This window comes from Melanerpes formicivorus, unplaced genomic scaffold, assembly GCF_026170545.1.
Source record: "Melanerpes formicivorus ecotype bairdi unplaced genomic scaffold, bMelFor1.0.p_v2 SCAF_27, whole genome shotgun sequence".
Lineage (NCBI taxonomy): Eukaryota > Metazoa > Chordata > Aves > Piciformes > Picidae > Melanerpes > Melanerpes formicivorus.
This window is the reverse complement of record NW_027142379.1, coordinates 8,416,257-8,429,718: the sequence shown is the minus strand read 5'-3', so window position 1 is coordinate 8,429,718 and position 13,462 is coordinate 8,416,257. Positions and strand designations below refer to the sequence as shown.

At 46.2% G+C, this 13,462-nt stretch overlaps 1 protein-coding gene across 6 annotated transcripts in view; it reads left to right on the top strand.

Moving 5' to 3' along the window:
• MGAT4D (MGAT4 family member D) overlaps positions 1 to 11,155 on the top strand; it is a 63,356-nt gene extending 52,201 nt beyond the window's left edge. For all 6 annotated transcript variants that reach the window (XM_068154031.1, XM_068154033.1, XM_068154030.1 and 3 more), the window contains 6 exons: positions 1,050 to 1,157; positions 2,780 to 2,973; positions 7,215 to 7,293; positions 7,422 to 7,500; positions 9,438 to 9,550; positions 11,063 to 11,155. In XM_068154031.1, coding sequence (XP_068010132.1) covers positions 1,050 to 1,157; positions 2,780 to 2,973; positions 7,215 to 7,293; positions 7,422 to 7,500; positions 9,438 to 9,550; positions 11,063 to 11,089 — 600 coding nt within the window. In that variant the 3' untranslated portion in view covers positions 11,090 to 11,155. The remainder of the gene's footprint in view (positions 1 to 1,049; positions 1,158 to 2,779; positions 2,974 to 7,214; positions 7,294 to 7,421; positions 7,501 to 9,437; positions 9,551 to 11,062) is intronic.
• Positions 11,156 to 13,462: the final 2,307 nt, after the last annotated feature.

Genomic DNA, 13,462 nt, shown 5'->3' with positions numbered 1-13,462 from the left:
GGGCCAGGCTGAGAATTCCTCCCCCACTCCCCCCCTCCTCTTTCCCAATAGAGAGGAAAAGAAAGGGAAAGGAGCAAATCCACCAAGAAATAATTTGGATTTGGCTTGGAAGTAGAGAGGTGAAAGAAGTCTCTTTAAACAGTGTGTGTGTGTGTATATATATATGTGTATGTATATACATATATATATACACACACACATATATATATGTGACAATAACAGGTAGGGTTCACAAGGGTAAGGAACAAGGATGGATGGGGAAAAAAAGAAATATGAAATACAAAACCAGTCCTTTGCAAAGGTGTGGGTGCAGCAGGGAGGACCACATAGCAGAGAAGCAGAGGAACCAGCAGCAGTCCTCATCCAGGCAAAAAGCAGGGCCCAAGAGAGTTAATGGCTGCAGTATCCTCCTTTCTATAGCCTTGCTGGGCAGGGAGGGGGAGTGGAATAGACTAATTTAGTTTCCCAGGGGGGAAAAACCCCCTGCAAGGAGGGGCAATGCTCTTACAAGCCCTCCCTGCCTTGCTTCCAGGATGGGGGTTAACCCATCACACCTCTGTGGACTATCACTTCTCATAACCTTCTGCTGGCTTTCTAATAACAGAAGTCAGGAAAGCAGACAGAGTTTTACAGTCACAGTTGTTCCACATTTTGCATACCAATGTCTGCCTTTCAGGAAGCAAAACCTCAGTGTTGGGAGTGATGCATCAAGACCCAGACTTGCAATTAAATTTCCCAGAAGCAGTTCAATCAATGCATTTTAGCTTTGAGGTCCCTTTTTGTTACTTGGAGGTGTGATTGATGGCATACAGTGCAGAAATCCCTAACTTAGTGGTGGCTGAGCCTTCAAATCCACACAGCACCACGAATGGAGTTACAAATTTAGGTCTAGAAACCATGGGTTTGGAATCAGGTGACTGATCTAAAGGTTGCTCATTTCAGGATGGACCCACACCCTCAATTAGATAATGAAGCTACCTTTAATGGAACTTAGCTTGTCTCTCTCTTGTATTCAGATAAAACTTCACTGTCTTTTCCTTTCTTCCCAGAATGACTGTGAAAAGGAGAAGGCAAAGTTACGGGTCCGTGCTAAACCATCTCTGTTTCAGCATATGGGGATTCATTCATCATTGCCTGGGAAGATACAGAACTTGAAAGTAAGGATAAGAAATTGCATCTTTGGCCTGAGATGGCATTTTCACGGCCAAGAACAGTGGTTTACAGTTCTGAGGGAGAAGCTGGTGTCTAAACTGCAGATGGGCCACACTGCTGCTGCACAAGCATCATTGAATCTCTAGCCTGAACGCTTGCAGCAGTTGCAGTAGCATTCCATGGTGTGTAGGAACTCTACCTGCAGCACAAGATTTTATTCCAGGGAGGGTTATGAGACACTGGAACAGGTTGCCCAGGGAGGCTGTGGATGCCCCTTCCCTGGGGGTGTTCAAGGTCATATTGGATGAGGCCTTGAGCAACCTGGTCCAGTGGAAGGTGTCCCTGCCCATGGCAGGGGGGTTGGAACTAGATGATCCTTGAGGTCCCTTCCAACCCAAACCATTCTATGAATGTCATTTGATTGTGGCAGCTGGAGAAGAAAGGGTTTGACAAAAGGACTGTAGCACTCAGTCAGTCTATGAATCTGTGTGTTCTGCACTGTACAAACACTGCCAGCAATGATGGTTTGGTTTGGCTGAGTAGTCCACAGTCTCAATACATAGGACTATTAAGAAGAAGACATCGTGGTAGGACAAGGGCATGGCTATCATGATGGCCATAGATCTTTAGGGGGAGTTTGAAGGGCAAATTGGATCTACCACTTATGTGATGAGGACAAGAGCAATGAGACACCAGACTTCAGGAGCATCCTGATGATGCCATTGAGACTGTCAGGAGATGATTTGAGTTGCTGTGTTGCATCAGACTGGAGGCCTGTGTAGCCTTAGCAGAGACCAGTATCAGATGTTCTGGCCCAAGACATAGTGGACAGCTGTGAAAGAGCCTACCATGGAGAAGTTTAGTTTTAGATCTAAACAACTGAGAAATGATCACAACATTGTTTAGGCTGGAAAAGACCTCAAATCAGTACAGCTCTGTCTGCTAACTGGAACTCTGAGTCTTAGTGATGACACGGAAATGATTACTCTATTAGAAATAGATTGCCTATGTTTTGACAGACTAGTGTTTAGGCTGGATGTTAGGAAGAAGTTCTTCACAGAAAGAGTGAGTGGCCTTGGGAATGGGCTGCCCAGGGAGGTGGTGGAGTCACCATCACTGGAGGTGTTTAGGAAGAGACTGGCTGGGGTGCTTGGTGCCATGGTTTAGTTGATTAGTGTTGGGTGATAGGTTGGACTCGATGATCTCGAAGGTCTCTTCCAACCTGGTATCTCCTATCTCTCCTCTCCTATCTCTCCTCTCCTATCTCTCCTCTCCTATCTCTCCTCTCCTATCTCTCCTCTCCTATCTCTCCTCTCCTATCTCTCCTCTCCTATCTCTCCTCTCCTATCTCTCCTCTCCTATCTCTCCTCTCCTATCTCTCCTCTCCTATCTCTCCTCTCCTATCTCTCCTCTCCTATCTCTCCTCTCCTATCTCTCCTCTCCTATCTCTCCTCTCCTATCTCTCCTCTCCTATCTCTCCTCTCCTATCTCTCCTCTCCTATCTCTCCTCTCCTATCTCTCCTCTCCTATCTCTCCTCTTCTCTATTCTTCCTGAGGCAATTCAAGATATTGGAGCACTTTCCCCTCCCACTGTATAAGTGAAATTACTTCTCTTTATATCCAACAGGACAAAGATTTTGGGGTAAATGTGCTACATAAAGCACATAATAACCCACCTGCAGTAGTGGATACGAGCCTGAAAATATACCAGCAATACACCTTGGAGAAAGTTTATAGAGGAAAAGACTGTCTTTGGGCTTCAGCTCCAGTGGCAGGCGACTACATCCGCTTCACCTTTGTAAATCCAGTTAAAGTTGAAAAGTGAGTATTGCATGCTATGGAATATAGAAACCTACACAGATCCACTCTGGAAGTGACTGAGTCTGTTCAAAAGCACCACTGCTCAACTGTTCACAGAAACCATAGCCTTGGAAGTGAAAAAAAAGAAGTCCATGAATTGGAGGTGTTTAGGAGGAGACTTGGTAGGGTGCTTGGTGCCATGGTTTAGTTGATTAGGTGGTGTTGGATGATAGGTTGGACTCGGTGATCTCGAAGGTCTCTTCCAACCTATCCTATCCTATCCTATCCTATCCTATCCTATCCTATCCTATCCTATCCTATCCTATCCTATCCTATCCTATCCTATCCTATCCTTCCCTATCCTACCCTCTCCCTTTTCTACCCTCTCCCTTTTCTACCCTCTCCCTTTTCTACCCTCTCCCTTTTCTACCCTCTCCGCTCTCCTCCTTGGAATCCTCTCCTGAAATACATTTTTTCCCCTTGCTAATTAGTGAGCTGCTTAAGAGTATTTTTTTCCCCCATCTAATTCTTCAGTTAAATACTTTATGTTCTCTTGTGATAAGTCTCTAGGGAATTTGCTTTTAACTAATGAATTTCATCAGTGAAAGCTTTATTTCTGTAGGTGTCAAAAGAATCACGGAATGTCAGGGGCTGGAAAGGACTGCCTATCATTACAGAGACATGGTAATGATGGTAGTTTGTGTCAGAGAGACTTTCCTGCAACTGTATTTCTTGCTAGGTTAGTTTGAACTCAGATCTGTTCTCTTGTCTGACACAGAAGAAACTTGGCTGAACCAGGCAGGAGTCTGTCTTTCAATGCCAACCTCAATTTGCATTGTCCATAGAGTAAGACCTCCTGAAACAAAACCACTGCTCTATTTTATGCTGCAAGTGTCTCTTCCTTTCAAAGATGCCAGAGCAGGATCACCTAGAGCAGGCCACACAGGAACACATCCAGGCAGGTTTTGAAAGGCTCCAGAGAAGGAGACTCTACAGCCTCTCTGGGCAGCCTGTTCCAGTGCTCTGTCACCCCCACCGTAAAGTGTCTCCTCATGTTGGGATGGAACCTCCTGTGCTCCAGCTTGTACCCCTTGTTCCTTGTCCTATCACTGGGCACCACCAAAAAGAGACTGACACCTTCAATCTTGACACCCATGATGTTAGGTCAAAGATTGTGTCCTAGACCAGGCACTTCCCAGTGTAGGTCAAAGCAAAGAGAAATATCACTACTGTGGGGAAATAGTGAAGCATGATTAATGAAGGTGAGATTCAGTTGAAGATTCACAGGCTTGTATGTAGGTGTTTACAGCAGAGATGTCTACAGAGGGTAGGTGTGTAAGCTCCTCCTACAGATGACAGAGGTCTACTTGATAGAGTCAGTGGCAGCTAGACAGCTATTCATCTCTCTCTGGTCACCTGAATCAGTTGCTAAATTTGGTTGACTATGTTGACTATATCTCCATTGCCTATAATAAGAGCTGGAACACTTCTAACTTGGTTTTTTTTTCTCATCTTGAAAAAATAAAACTCTCTTCTCTCTTTTCACATCATTCAGCTTGGGCATCTTTGAAAGGAAGAGACACCTGCAGCATAAAATAGAGTACCCAGTGATAGGACAAGGAACAAGGGGTACAAGCTGGAGGACAAGAGGTTCCATCCCAACATGAGGAGACACTTTATGGTGGGGGTGACAGAGCACTGGAACAGGCTGCCCAGAGAGGCTGTGGAGTCTCCTTCTCTGGAGCCTTTCAAAACCTGCCTGGATGTGTTCCTGTGTGGCCTGCTCTAGGTGATCCTGCTCTGGCATCTTTGAAAGGAAAAGACACTTGCAGCATAAAATAGAGCAGTGGTTTTGTTTCAGGAGGTCTTACTCTAAGGACAATGCAAATTGAGGTTGGCACCGAAAGACAGACTCCTGCCTGGCTCAGCCAAGTTTCTTCTGTGTCAGACAGGAGAACAGATCTGAGTCCAAACTAACCTAGCAAGAAATACAGTGGCAGGAAAGTCTCTCTGACACAAACTACCATCATTACCATGTCTCTGTAATGATATTCAGACAGAAAACTGCTTCACTGTTCTTATGCTTCCTCCCCAAAGTGGTTGCAGTTGAAGGGACTTCCATTTGTGCAAAGATTGCAGATTGCTCATTTGTTAAAATAATCTAAGAGAGCAAGGCTGTATCTCCCTCTAGTGAGCTGCACTAAATGGTGCTCTGTGATCAACACTTAATTAACTGCTTTGTGCTTTGGGAAGCTTGGATCACTTTTGGAAAGCATTTTCCTGTTACTGGGAAGCTGTACTGAATGAAGCCAGTATACCTCATGCTGGTCCCAGCCCCATGCCGCTGCTAACCTGTGAAAATGTAGTATGTGGAGGTCTTCTTAGGTCCTCCATGAGGAGGAACTTCTTTAATTTAAGGGTGATGGAGCACTGGAGCAGGCTGCCCAGAGAGGTTGTAGAGTCTCCATCTCTGGAGTCATTCAAAACCCACCTGGCTGCATTCCTGTGTGACCTTCTCTAGGTGACCCTGCCTTGGCAGGGAGGGTGGACTTGGATGATCTCCAGAGGTCCCTTCCAACCCCTAACATTCTGTGATCTCTGTGATTCTATTTGATGCCAGAGGAGGGAGGTTGATGCTGTATGTTTTCTCAGCTCTTATTTGCTTTAGTTAAAAACCCAAGTCTGATGTCCAAAATTTGAAACCAAACAGAGATCTATTTATGTTTTTAAAGTCTCATTGGTGTTCTTGCTTGGATTCTTACTTGGACAGTAAAGGAGATTATTTAGAAGCACTTGAATTACACACACAGAATCACACACAAGATCACCAGGGTTGGAAGAGACCTCAAAGATCATCAAGTCCAACCTGTCACCACAGTCCTCATGACTAAACCATGGCACCAAGTGCCATGTCCAGTCCCCTCTTGAACACCTTCAGGGACAGTGACTCCACCACCTCCCTGGGCAGCACATTTCAATGGCTCATGACTCTCTCTGTGAAGAACTTTCTCCTCACCTTGAGCCTAAACTTCCCCTGATTCAGCTTGAGACTGTGTCCTCTTGTTCTGGTGCTGATTGCCTGATAGAAGAGACCAACCCCCTCCTGGCCACAACCACCCTTCAGGTAGTTGTAGACAGCAATAAGGTCTCCCCTGAGCCTCCTCTTCTCCAGGCTAAGCAATCCCAGCTCCCTCAGCCTCTCCTCACAGGGCTGTGCTCGAGGCCTCTCCCCAGCCTTGTTGCCCTTCTCTGGACACATTCAAGTGTCTCAATGTCCTCCTTAAACTGAGGGGCCCAGAACTGGACACAGGACTCAAGGTGTGGCCTAACCAGTGCTGAGCTGATCAAAAGGCAGGTTCATTTGGCATGTAGCATATGGTCTAGTAGAAAGATTTTTCAATGCCCTTGCACTGCTTTATGATGACAGGAAGACAGCAGGGTTCAAATCTTCCTTGGCCATTTAAACCTGGAAAGTTAATTTATGTGGACCCTGAGCACTGAAAAGGGGGAGCATTTGCATTCATGATTCCAAAGATGGTTTTAATGCTTGTTTCTGCTTAAAATAGAAAGCCTCTAGTATGGTGTGATGGTTTGAGCCTTAACTGGGACTTAAGAGCTCAGGTGGGGGCAAGGGTGAGAATCCCTCCCCTGTTCCCCCCTCCACTTTCCCAATAGAGAGGAAAAAGTAAGGAGCAAATCCACCAAGAAATAATTTTAGTTGGCTTGGAAGTAGAGAGGTAAAGAATTTTCTTTAAACAATATATATATATGTAACAATAGCAGGTAGGGTTCACAAGGGTAAGGAACAAGGATGGATGGGAGAAAAGAATACAAAACCAGTCTCTTTGAAGAGGTGTGGAGGTAGCAGGGAGAAGGAGCAGGCCTGACCACGTGGCAGAGAAGCAGGGAGCCACCAGCAGTCCTCATCCAAGCAAAGGCAGGGCCCAAGAGACCTAATGGCTGCAGTGTCCTCCTCCTTGCTGGGCAGGGAGGGGGAGTGGAACAGACTTAGTTTCCCAGGGGGAAAACCTCCTGCAGGGAGGGCAATGCTCTCACAATCCCTCCCCTCTGCTGCTTCCGGGATGGGTGTAACCCATGACACATGGTTTGATCACACACTGAAAGGTTTCAAGACCTATTTCTGTTGTCTGTCCCCCACAACTAAGTATGGAAGAGGTATTTGAAACTTTTCTTTAAAACTGGGAAGAGTGTCACCTCCCCAAAATATAAAGTAACTGGAAGCAACCCGCCTTTATCATCAGGTACCTCTTCAGAAGTGGAAATATGGAGCACCCCGGTGATAAGCTGTTTAACACTACCGTGGAAGTGCTGCCTGCTGATGTAAGTCTCTCATTTCCAGCTGAAATACACAGTGCTGGTTCATTTTGAAGAATCATGTCCAGCATGAAATGTCACACCTCAGAAGAGATTTCTGGAGACTTTTATTTCACTCTTTTCTCTTTTCACAGGAAGTGCTAAGAAAAGAGCTGGTTGAGAATGGAAGTAAATTTGGCTCCCCGGCAACCAAGGATGGGTATTTAAAAATAGGTAAATTTCCTGACATCTCAAACCCAGCAATTTTGTTCTGCTGGATAAAATGTTTCTGCTTGTGAGAATTTCAATGGCTCTGTTGCAAATGCAACGTCCCAAGATGAAATAAACCCCTCGTGCCACTGCCTATGTGTGTGTGATGTTTAACCAACTGTCCTGGTTTGTTTTCAATGATGAAGAAGCCTTAGGCACTTCATTAGAAGGAAAACCAATTGCAGTCTCTGAAGGCTCTCAGTGGGATGACTGAGTCTGCTTTGGGTTTTGCAGCCTTAGCCGAAGACATGATTCTCATGATTCTCATGATTCTGACAGCATTAACTTGTGCTCCAGCCTGAAATGAAGATGAATCACGAGGCAATGCACCTTCCTCCTTTTTGCCCCTGCTTCCATCTCTCCTTTCTGCCCCTGCTTCCCTCTCTCCTTTCCTCAGGGTGGTATGTGACTTCTTTTGAATGAACTGCAGGTTCTCCACATGCCTGCCCAGACCTTAGTTTTGCTACCATCTGAACTAAAACACCACTGAGTGAGCAAAAACAGACTATGGAAGATGTGCTTTGCTTGCTACTTTCTTCTGTCTCTTCTATTACAGTTGCTGTTGTCTTCCCATGAACCACTTTGACCTCACCTATGCTGCTTGTTTGCTTTGATGTGCACCTCTCTCCCACCTCCTCGTGGCTGTTTTGTTCTGATTAGAGATCCCAGTCACAATGCTGCCAACTCAAGAGTTGCATGTGTTGATGGGAAAGGAGCATCATACCTGGAGTGTGGGGGTTGGTTTGCCTACAGTGATTTCATGCCTGTGTAATGAGGTGAAGTGAAAAAGCATTGAAATAGTGAAGAAATGTGTCAAAACCGATCCATGATTCCTGATCCATGCTTGAAAAAACAATCATACTCCTCAGAAAGGCACTTTTAGGTTTAACATGCACCATGCATGCCATATAGCCACCTGCCTGGATGTGTTCCTTTTATGATCTGCTCCAGGTGATCCTGCTCTGGCAGGGGGGTTGGACCAGATGATCTTTTGAGGTCCCTTCCAACCCCTAACAATCTCTGATTCTGTGATATTTCAATGTATTTGTAAACATTTGCAGCTATAGTTCTTTATATTGTTGTATTTTTCTCTTGCTCTGAGCTGCTGTAACTGAAGGAGTGAATCCATCTTCTGGTTTACAGCTTTACAGAATCATAGAATCAATAAGGTTGGAAAAGACCTCAAAGATCATCAAGTCCAACCTGGCACCCAGGACCTTGTGACTACTACACCATGGCACCGAGTGCCACGTCCAGTCTCCTCTTGAACACCTCCAGGGATGGTGACTCCACCACCTCCCTCAGCAGCACATTCCAATGGCTAACAGCTCTCTCAGTGAAGAACTTTCTCCTCACCTCCAGCCTAAACTTCCCCTGGTGCAGCTTGAGACTGTGTCCTCTTGTTTTGGTACTGGTTGCCTGGGAGAAGAGACCAACCCCCTCCTGGCTACAACCACCCTTCAGGTAGTTGTAGACAGCAATAAGGTCTCCCCTGAGCCTCCTCTTCTCCAGGCTAAACAATCCCAGCTCCCTCAGCCTCTCCTCACAGGGTGTGTTCAAGGCCTCTCCCCAGCCTCGTTGCCCTTCTCTGGACACATTCAAGTGTTTCGATGTCCTTCTTAAACTGAGGGGCCCAGAACTGGACACAGTACTCAAGGTGTGGCCCAACCAGTGCTGAGTACAGGGGCACAATGACTTCCCTGCTCCTGCTGGCCACACTATTTCTGATGCAGGCCAGGATGCCATTGGTCATCTTGGTCACCTGGCAGCTGGGTTGTTACCGTTTGAGCTTCTCTCTGATGTTGTATCCCTGGAGTTAATTTATAATTTAAAGCTTCTGCATAAGCTCACCTGGAAGTGTGTTTCATTCTAATGTGGTTGTTTTATTGTTTTTTGTTTAGGAGCTTTTGCAAATGGAATTGCATCAGGCAGAGTCAATCAGTCCATAGGGAAAATAGAGGCTGTTCGCTTATCGATCCATTCTGATTCTCCTGTATGGGCAATACTCAGTGAGGTAAGCATGGCAATTAAAGCATTTTAATTACAGCTTTATTAAAGGAGTTTGAGTTCTGTCTTCCACATAGTATTGATAATAATGAATTTTTGTATTCTGAATGGCATTTTGTGGGGCAAAACTCACACAAGTGGAGAATTGCATGAATTATTCAGGGGAGAAGTTAGATCTGCTTCATAGAAATGCTCCAGTGGGCTGATTCTGCAGTGCTGCTCTGGCAGGGGGGTTGGACTAGATGATCCATAGAATGTTAGGGGGTGGAAGGGACCTCAAAAGATCATCTAGTCCAACTACATGAGGTGGTGGAGTCACCATCCCTGGAGGTGTTTAGGAAGAGACTGGCTGGGGTGCTTGTTGCCATGGTTTAGTTGATTAGATGGTGTTGGATGCTAGGTTGGACTCAATGATCTCAAAGGTCTCTTCTAACTTGGTTTATTCTATCCCTTTTCTCTCCCCCTCCCTCTTCTTCTGTCCCCCTCCCTCTTCTTCTGTCCCCCTCCCTCTTCTTCTGTCCCCCTCCCTCTTCTTCTGCCCCCCTCCCTCTTCTTCTGCCCCCCTCCCTCTTCTTCTGCCCCCCTCCCTCTTCTTCTGCCCCCCTCCCTCTTCTTCTGCCCCCCTCCCTCTTCTTCTGCCCCTCTCCTTCTTCTTCTTCTGCCCCTCTCCTCCCTCTTCTTCTGCCCCTCTCCTCCCTCTTCTTCTGCCCCTCTCCTCCCTCTTCTTCTGCCCCTCTCCTCCCTCTTCTTCTGCCCCTCTCCTCCCTCTTCTTCTGCCCCCCTCCCTCTTCTTCTTCTGCCCCCTCCCTCTTCTTCTTCTGCCCCCTCCCTCTTCTTCTTCTGCCCCCTCCCTCTTCTTCTTCTGCCCCTCTCCCTCTTCTTCTTCTGCCCCTCTCCCTCTTCTTCTTCTGCCCCTCTCCCTCTTCTTCTTCTGCCCCTCTCCCTCTTCTTCTTCTGCCCCTCTCCCTCTTCTTCTTCTGCCCTCCTCCCTCTTCTTCTTCTGCCCTCCTCCCTCTTCTTCTTCTGCCCCCTCCCTCTGCCCCCCTCCCTCTGTCCCTCTATCCCTCTGTCCCTCTATCCCTCTGTCCCTCTATCCCTCTGTCCCTCTCCCTCTATCCCTCTCCCTCTTCCTCTATCCCTCTCCCATCTTTAGAGGTGCCTTCCAACCCCCTGCCATTCTGCAGTGCTATAAACACACCCTCTAGATTTTGGTTCACGACAAACCAGCCAACCAAAGGAGACAGGGTGGGGCTTTTCTAGCTTACATGAGCCACCATCTTGGATATTGATTATAATATGCAAACATTTTCAGATTAATTCTTTTCCATTCTTCAAGTTTCTCCCAAGTGTCTGAATGTGTGAGGGGAAAACAATCAGCAGAAGATAATAATCAGCACTGAAGATAATTACTACAGCCCTAAATGGCAGGCATGGTTAGGAGGAGGGAAAAGCTAATGTCTGAGGCAATGCTTCTGCAGAGTGTAGAAAATAATCTATGTGGGTTTTGTTTTTCTTCCAGGTACTTATCAAGACATCTGAAAACTGAAAAAAAAACAAACCCCAAACCCAAACAATTTTGGACCTGCATTTTTGTACAGGTTGCTTGAAAACTAAGCTAACAGCAACAAAAGAACTGGCTGGGTAAAAAGGACAAAGCCATTTAATTCTTAATACTGTGTATTAGGAAAGAGTTGAGATCACTATGAAATATGTCTATGAGGACTAGTAAATCCATAAAGAAGTTGATTATGTTAGTAATGTCTATAGAGTGTTCTGGAGGAAGGTGTCATATGTCACCTTAGCTTGGCAACATTCAACATACAGGCTGCTATAAGCAAGCATTACAGACTGTCTCAGGGACTAAAGCATAGGAGGATGTTAAGTTTCACCAGAACTAATAATCTGGATGCTTGTAAAAATATTAAGGACACTGTTTTCAACACCACTGAGACCACTGGGCAGCTGGGGAGGGAAAGCAGAACCAAAGGAGAGGTTGTCAATATTCATCACAAGTATTTGGAGCAGTCCAGAGAGACAGGAACAACTTTACAATATGAAAACAGGTCTCAGACTTCACAGAAGTGTGTTTCAGCCTCCATGTAGCATAAGTTATGGTTTATATTATTTTAAAGTGAGAAGTGCCTCTAAGTTACCATTTTTTAATAGCTTGAAACTTCAACAGGTATTGTTGAGAGGATTGTAAAGCCTACCAGTGAATTGTGCATTGAATCAACTGCAGGAAATAATAAGGATATTGTGTGTGATTCTATTTTTGTAGAACAAAAAAAACCCAACCCCAAATCTATTTAAATAAACTTTTGCATCTTCTAATTTGATAATTGGTGTGACTGGCTGGAAAGCAGGCCTGAGGAGAGAGACTTGGGGGTGCTGGAGGAGGAGAAGCTCAACAGGAGCTCTCAGTGTGCACTTGCAGCCCGCAAAGCCAATCAGATCCTGGGCTGCATCAAGAGAAGTGTGGCCAGCAGGTCGAGGGAGGTGATTCTCCCCCTCTGCTCAGCTCTGCTGAGACCCCACCTGGAGTACTGCCTCCAGTTCTGGAGCCCCTATTACAAGAGGGATGTGGAGGTGCTGGAAGGTGTCCAGAGAAGGGCCACAGGGATGATCAGAGGGCTGGAGCTGTTCTCCTATGAGGACAGACTGAAGGAGTTGGGGCTGTTCAGTCTGGAGAAAAGAAGGCTCCGAGGTGACCTTATTGTGGCCTTCCAGTATCTGAAGGGGGCCTACAGGAAGGCTGGGGAGGGATTTCTCAGGATCTGAGGTAATGATAGGACTAGGGGGAATGGAATGAAGCTGGAGGTGGGGAGATTCAGGCTGGATGTGAGGAGGAAGTTCTTCCCCATGAGAGTGGTGACGCACTGGAATGGGTTGTCCAGGGAGGTGGTTGAGGCTCCATCCCTGGAGGTGTTTAAGCCCAGGCTGGATGAGGCTCTGGGCAGCCTGCTCTAGTGTGGGGTGTCCCTGCCCATGGCAGGGGGGTTGGAACTAGATGATCCTTGTGGTCCCTTCCAACCCTGACTGATACTATGATACTTAAATCCTGGTCACAAGGCATGAAAATCTCAATATAAATCTGAAAATCAAAGGTGAACCACAGTAGTTTCATCTGAAACTTTTTGGACATCTGCCTGTTAGTGTGCAGAGCTCTTGGGAGCACTTCCCTAGCACTTGAGCACATGTCCTCATTCTCCTGCACGTGCTCTGCACATCCTAACAGCAGGCAGAAAGAAAACTCACTGGCCTCTTTAGCACAGATTTGCATGAAGTGGGTTGAACCCATGCAGAATTGTGTTCTGAGTGCAAGAGTATTGTTATGTAGAGTAAGATGAAGTTTGTTTTCTCCTATTAAAACAATGCAGAAGGCTGTTTTTAAAGACTTGATAATATTCTGGTAATTCACATTATTGTGGTGCTATAAATAAATAAGGTAAAACAGATTCCTGTGGCTGAGCAGTGGCTGAAAGAGGCCTTAGGCTTGTGAGAAACATGTTCCATTTTTTCCTACTGCTGTGAACATTTTTGATGCTTCCTTTTTCACCACCCCTCACCATTTCATAGGCAATGAAAGTATTTCTTGGGCAGTGAAATCTGCCTGCAGTTGAAAGGGATGGTTGATAGTGCAGTGACACAGCCCTTGGGTGGTGACTCTGGACCTGCCATGTTCTGCAGACCCCTGTGAGGCAGCCAGGGGTTGATGCAGGAACTGTTCCACTTCATGCTGGCCCTGGGTACAGAGTGGAGCACCAGGCTGAAGCTCTGGTTCTAATGATGGGGTTTGATTCATTTGAGCTAAATTGCAACGGTCAGCAATGGAGCAAAAGTCCTTTTCTGGCCTGGTTGCCAACAACAGGTGTATGGGGCACAACGCTACCACCACACACCGACCCAAGTCCCACTGGCT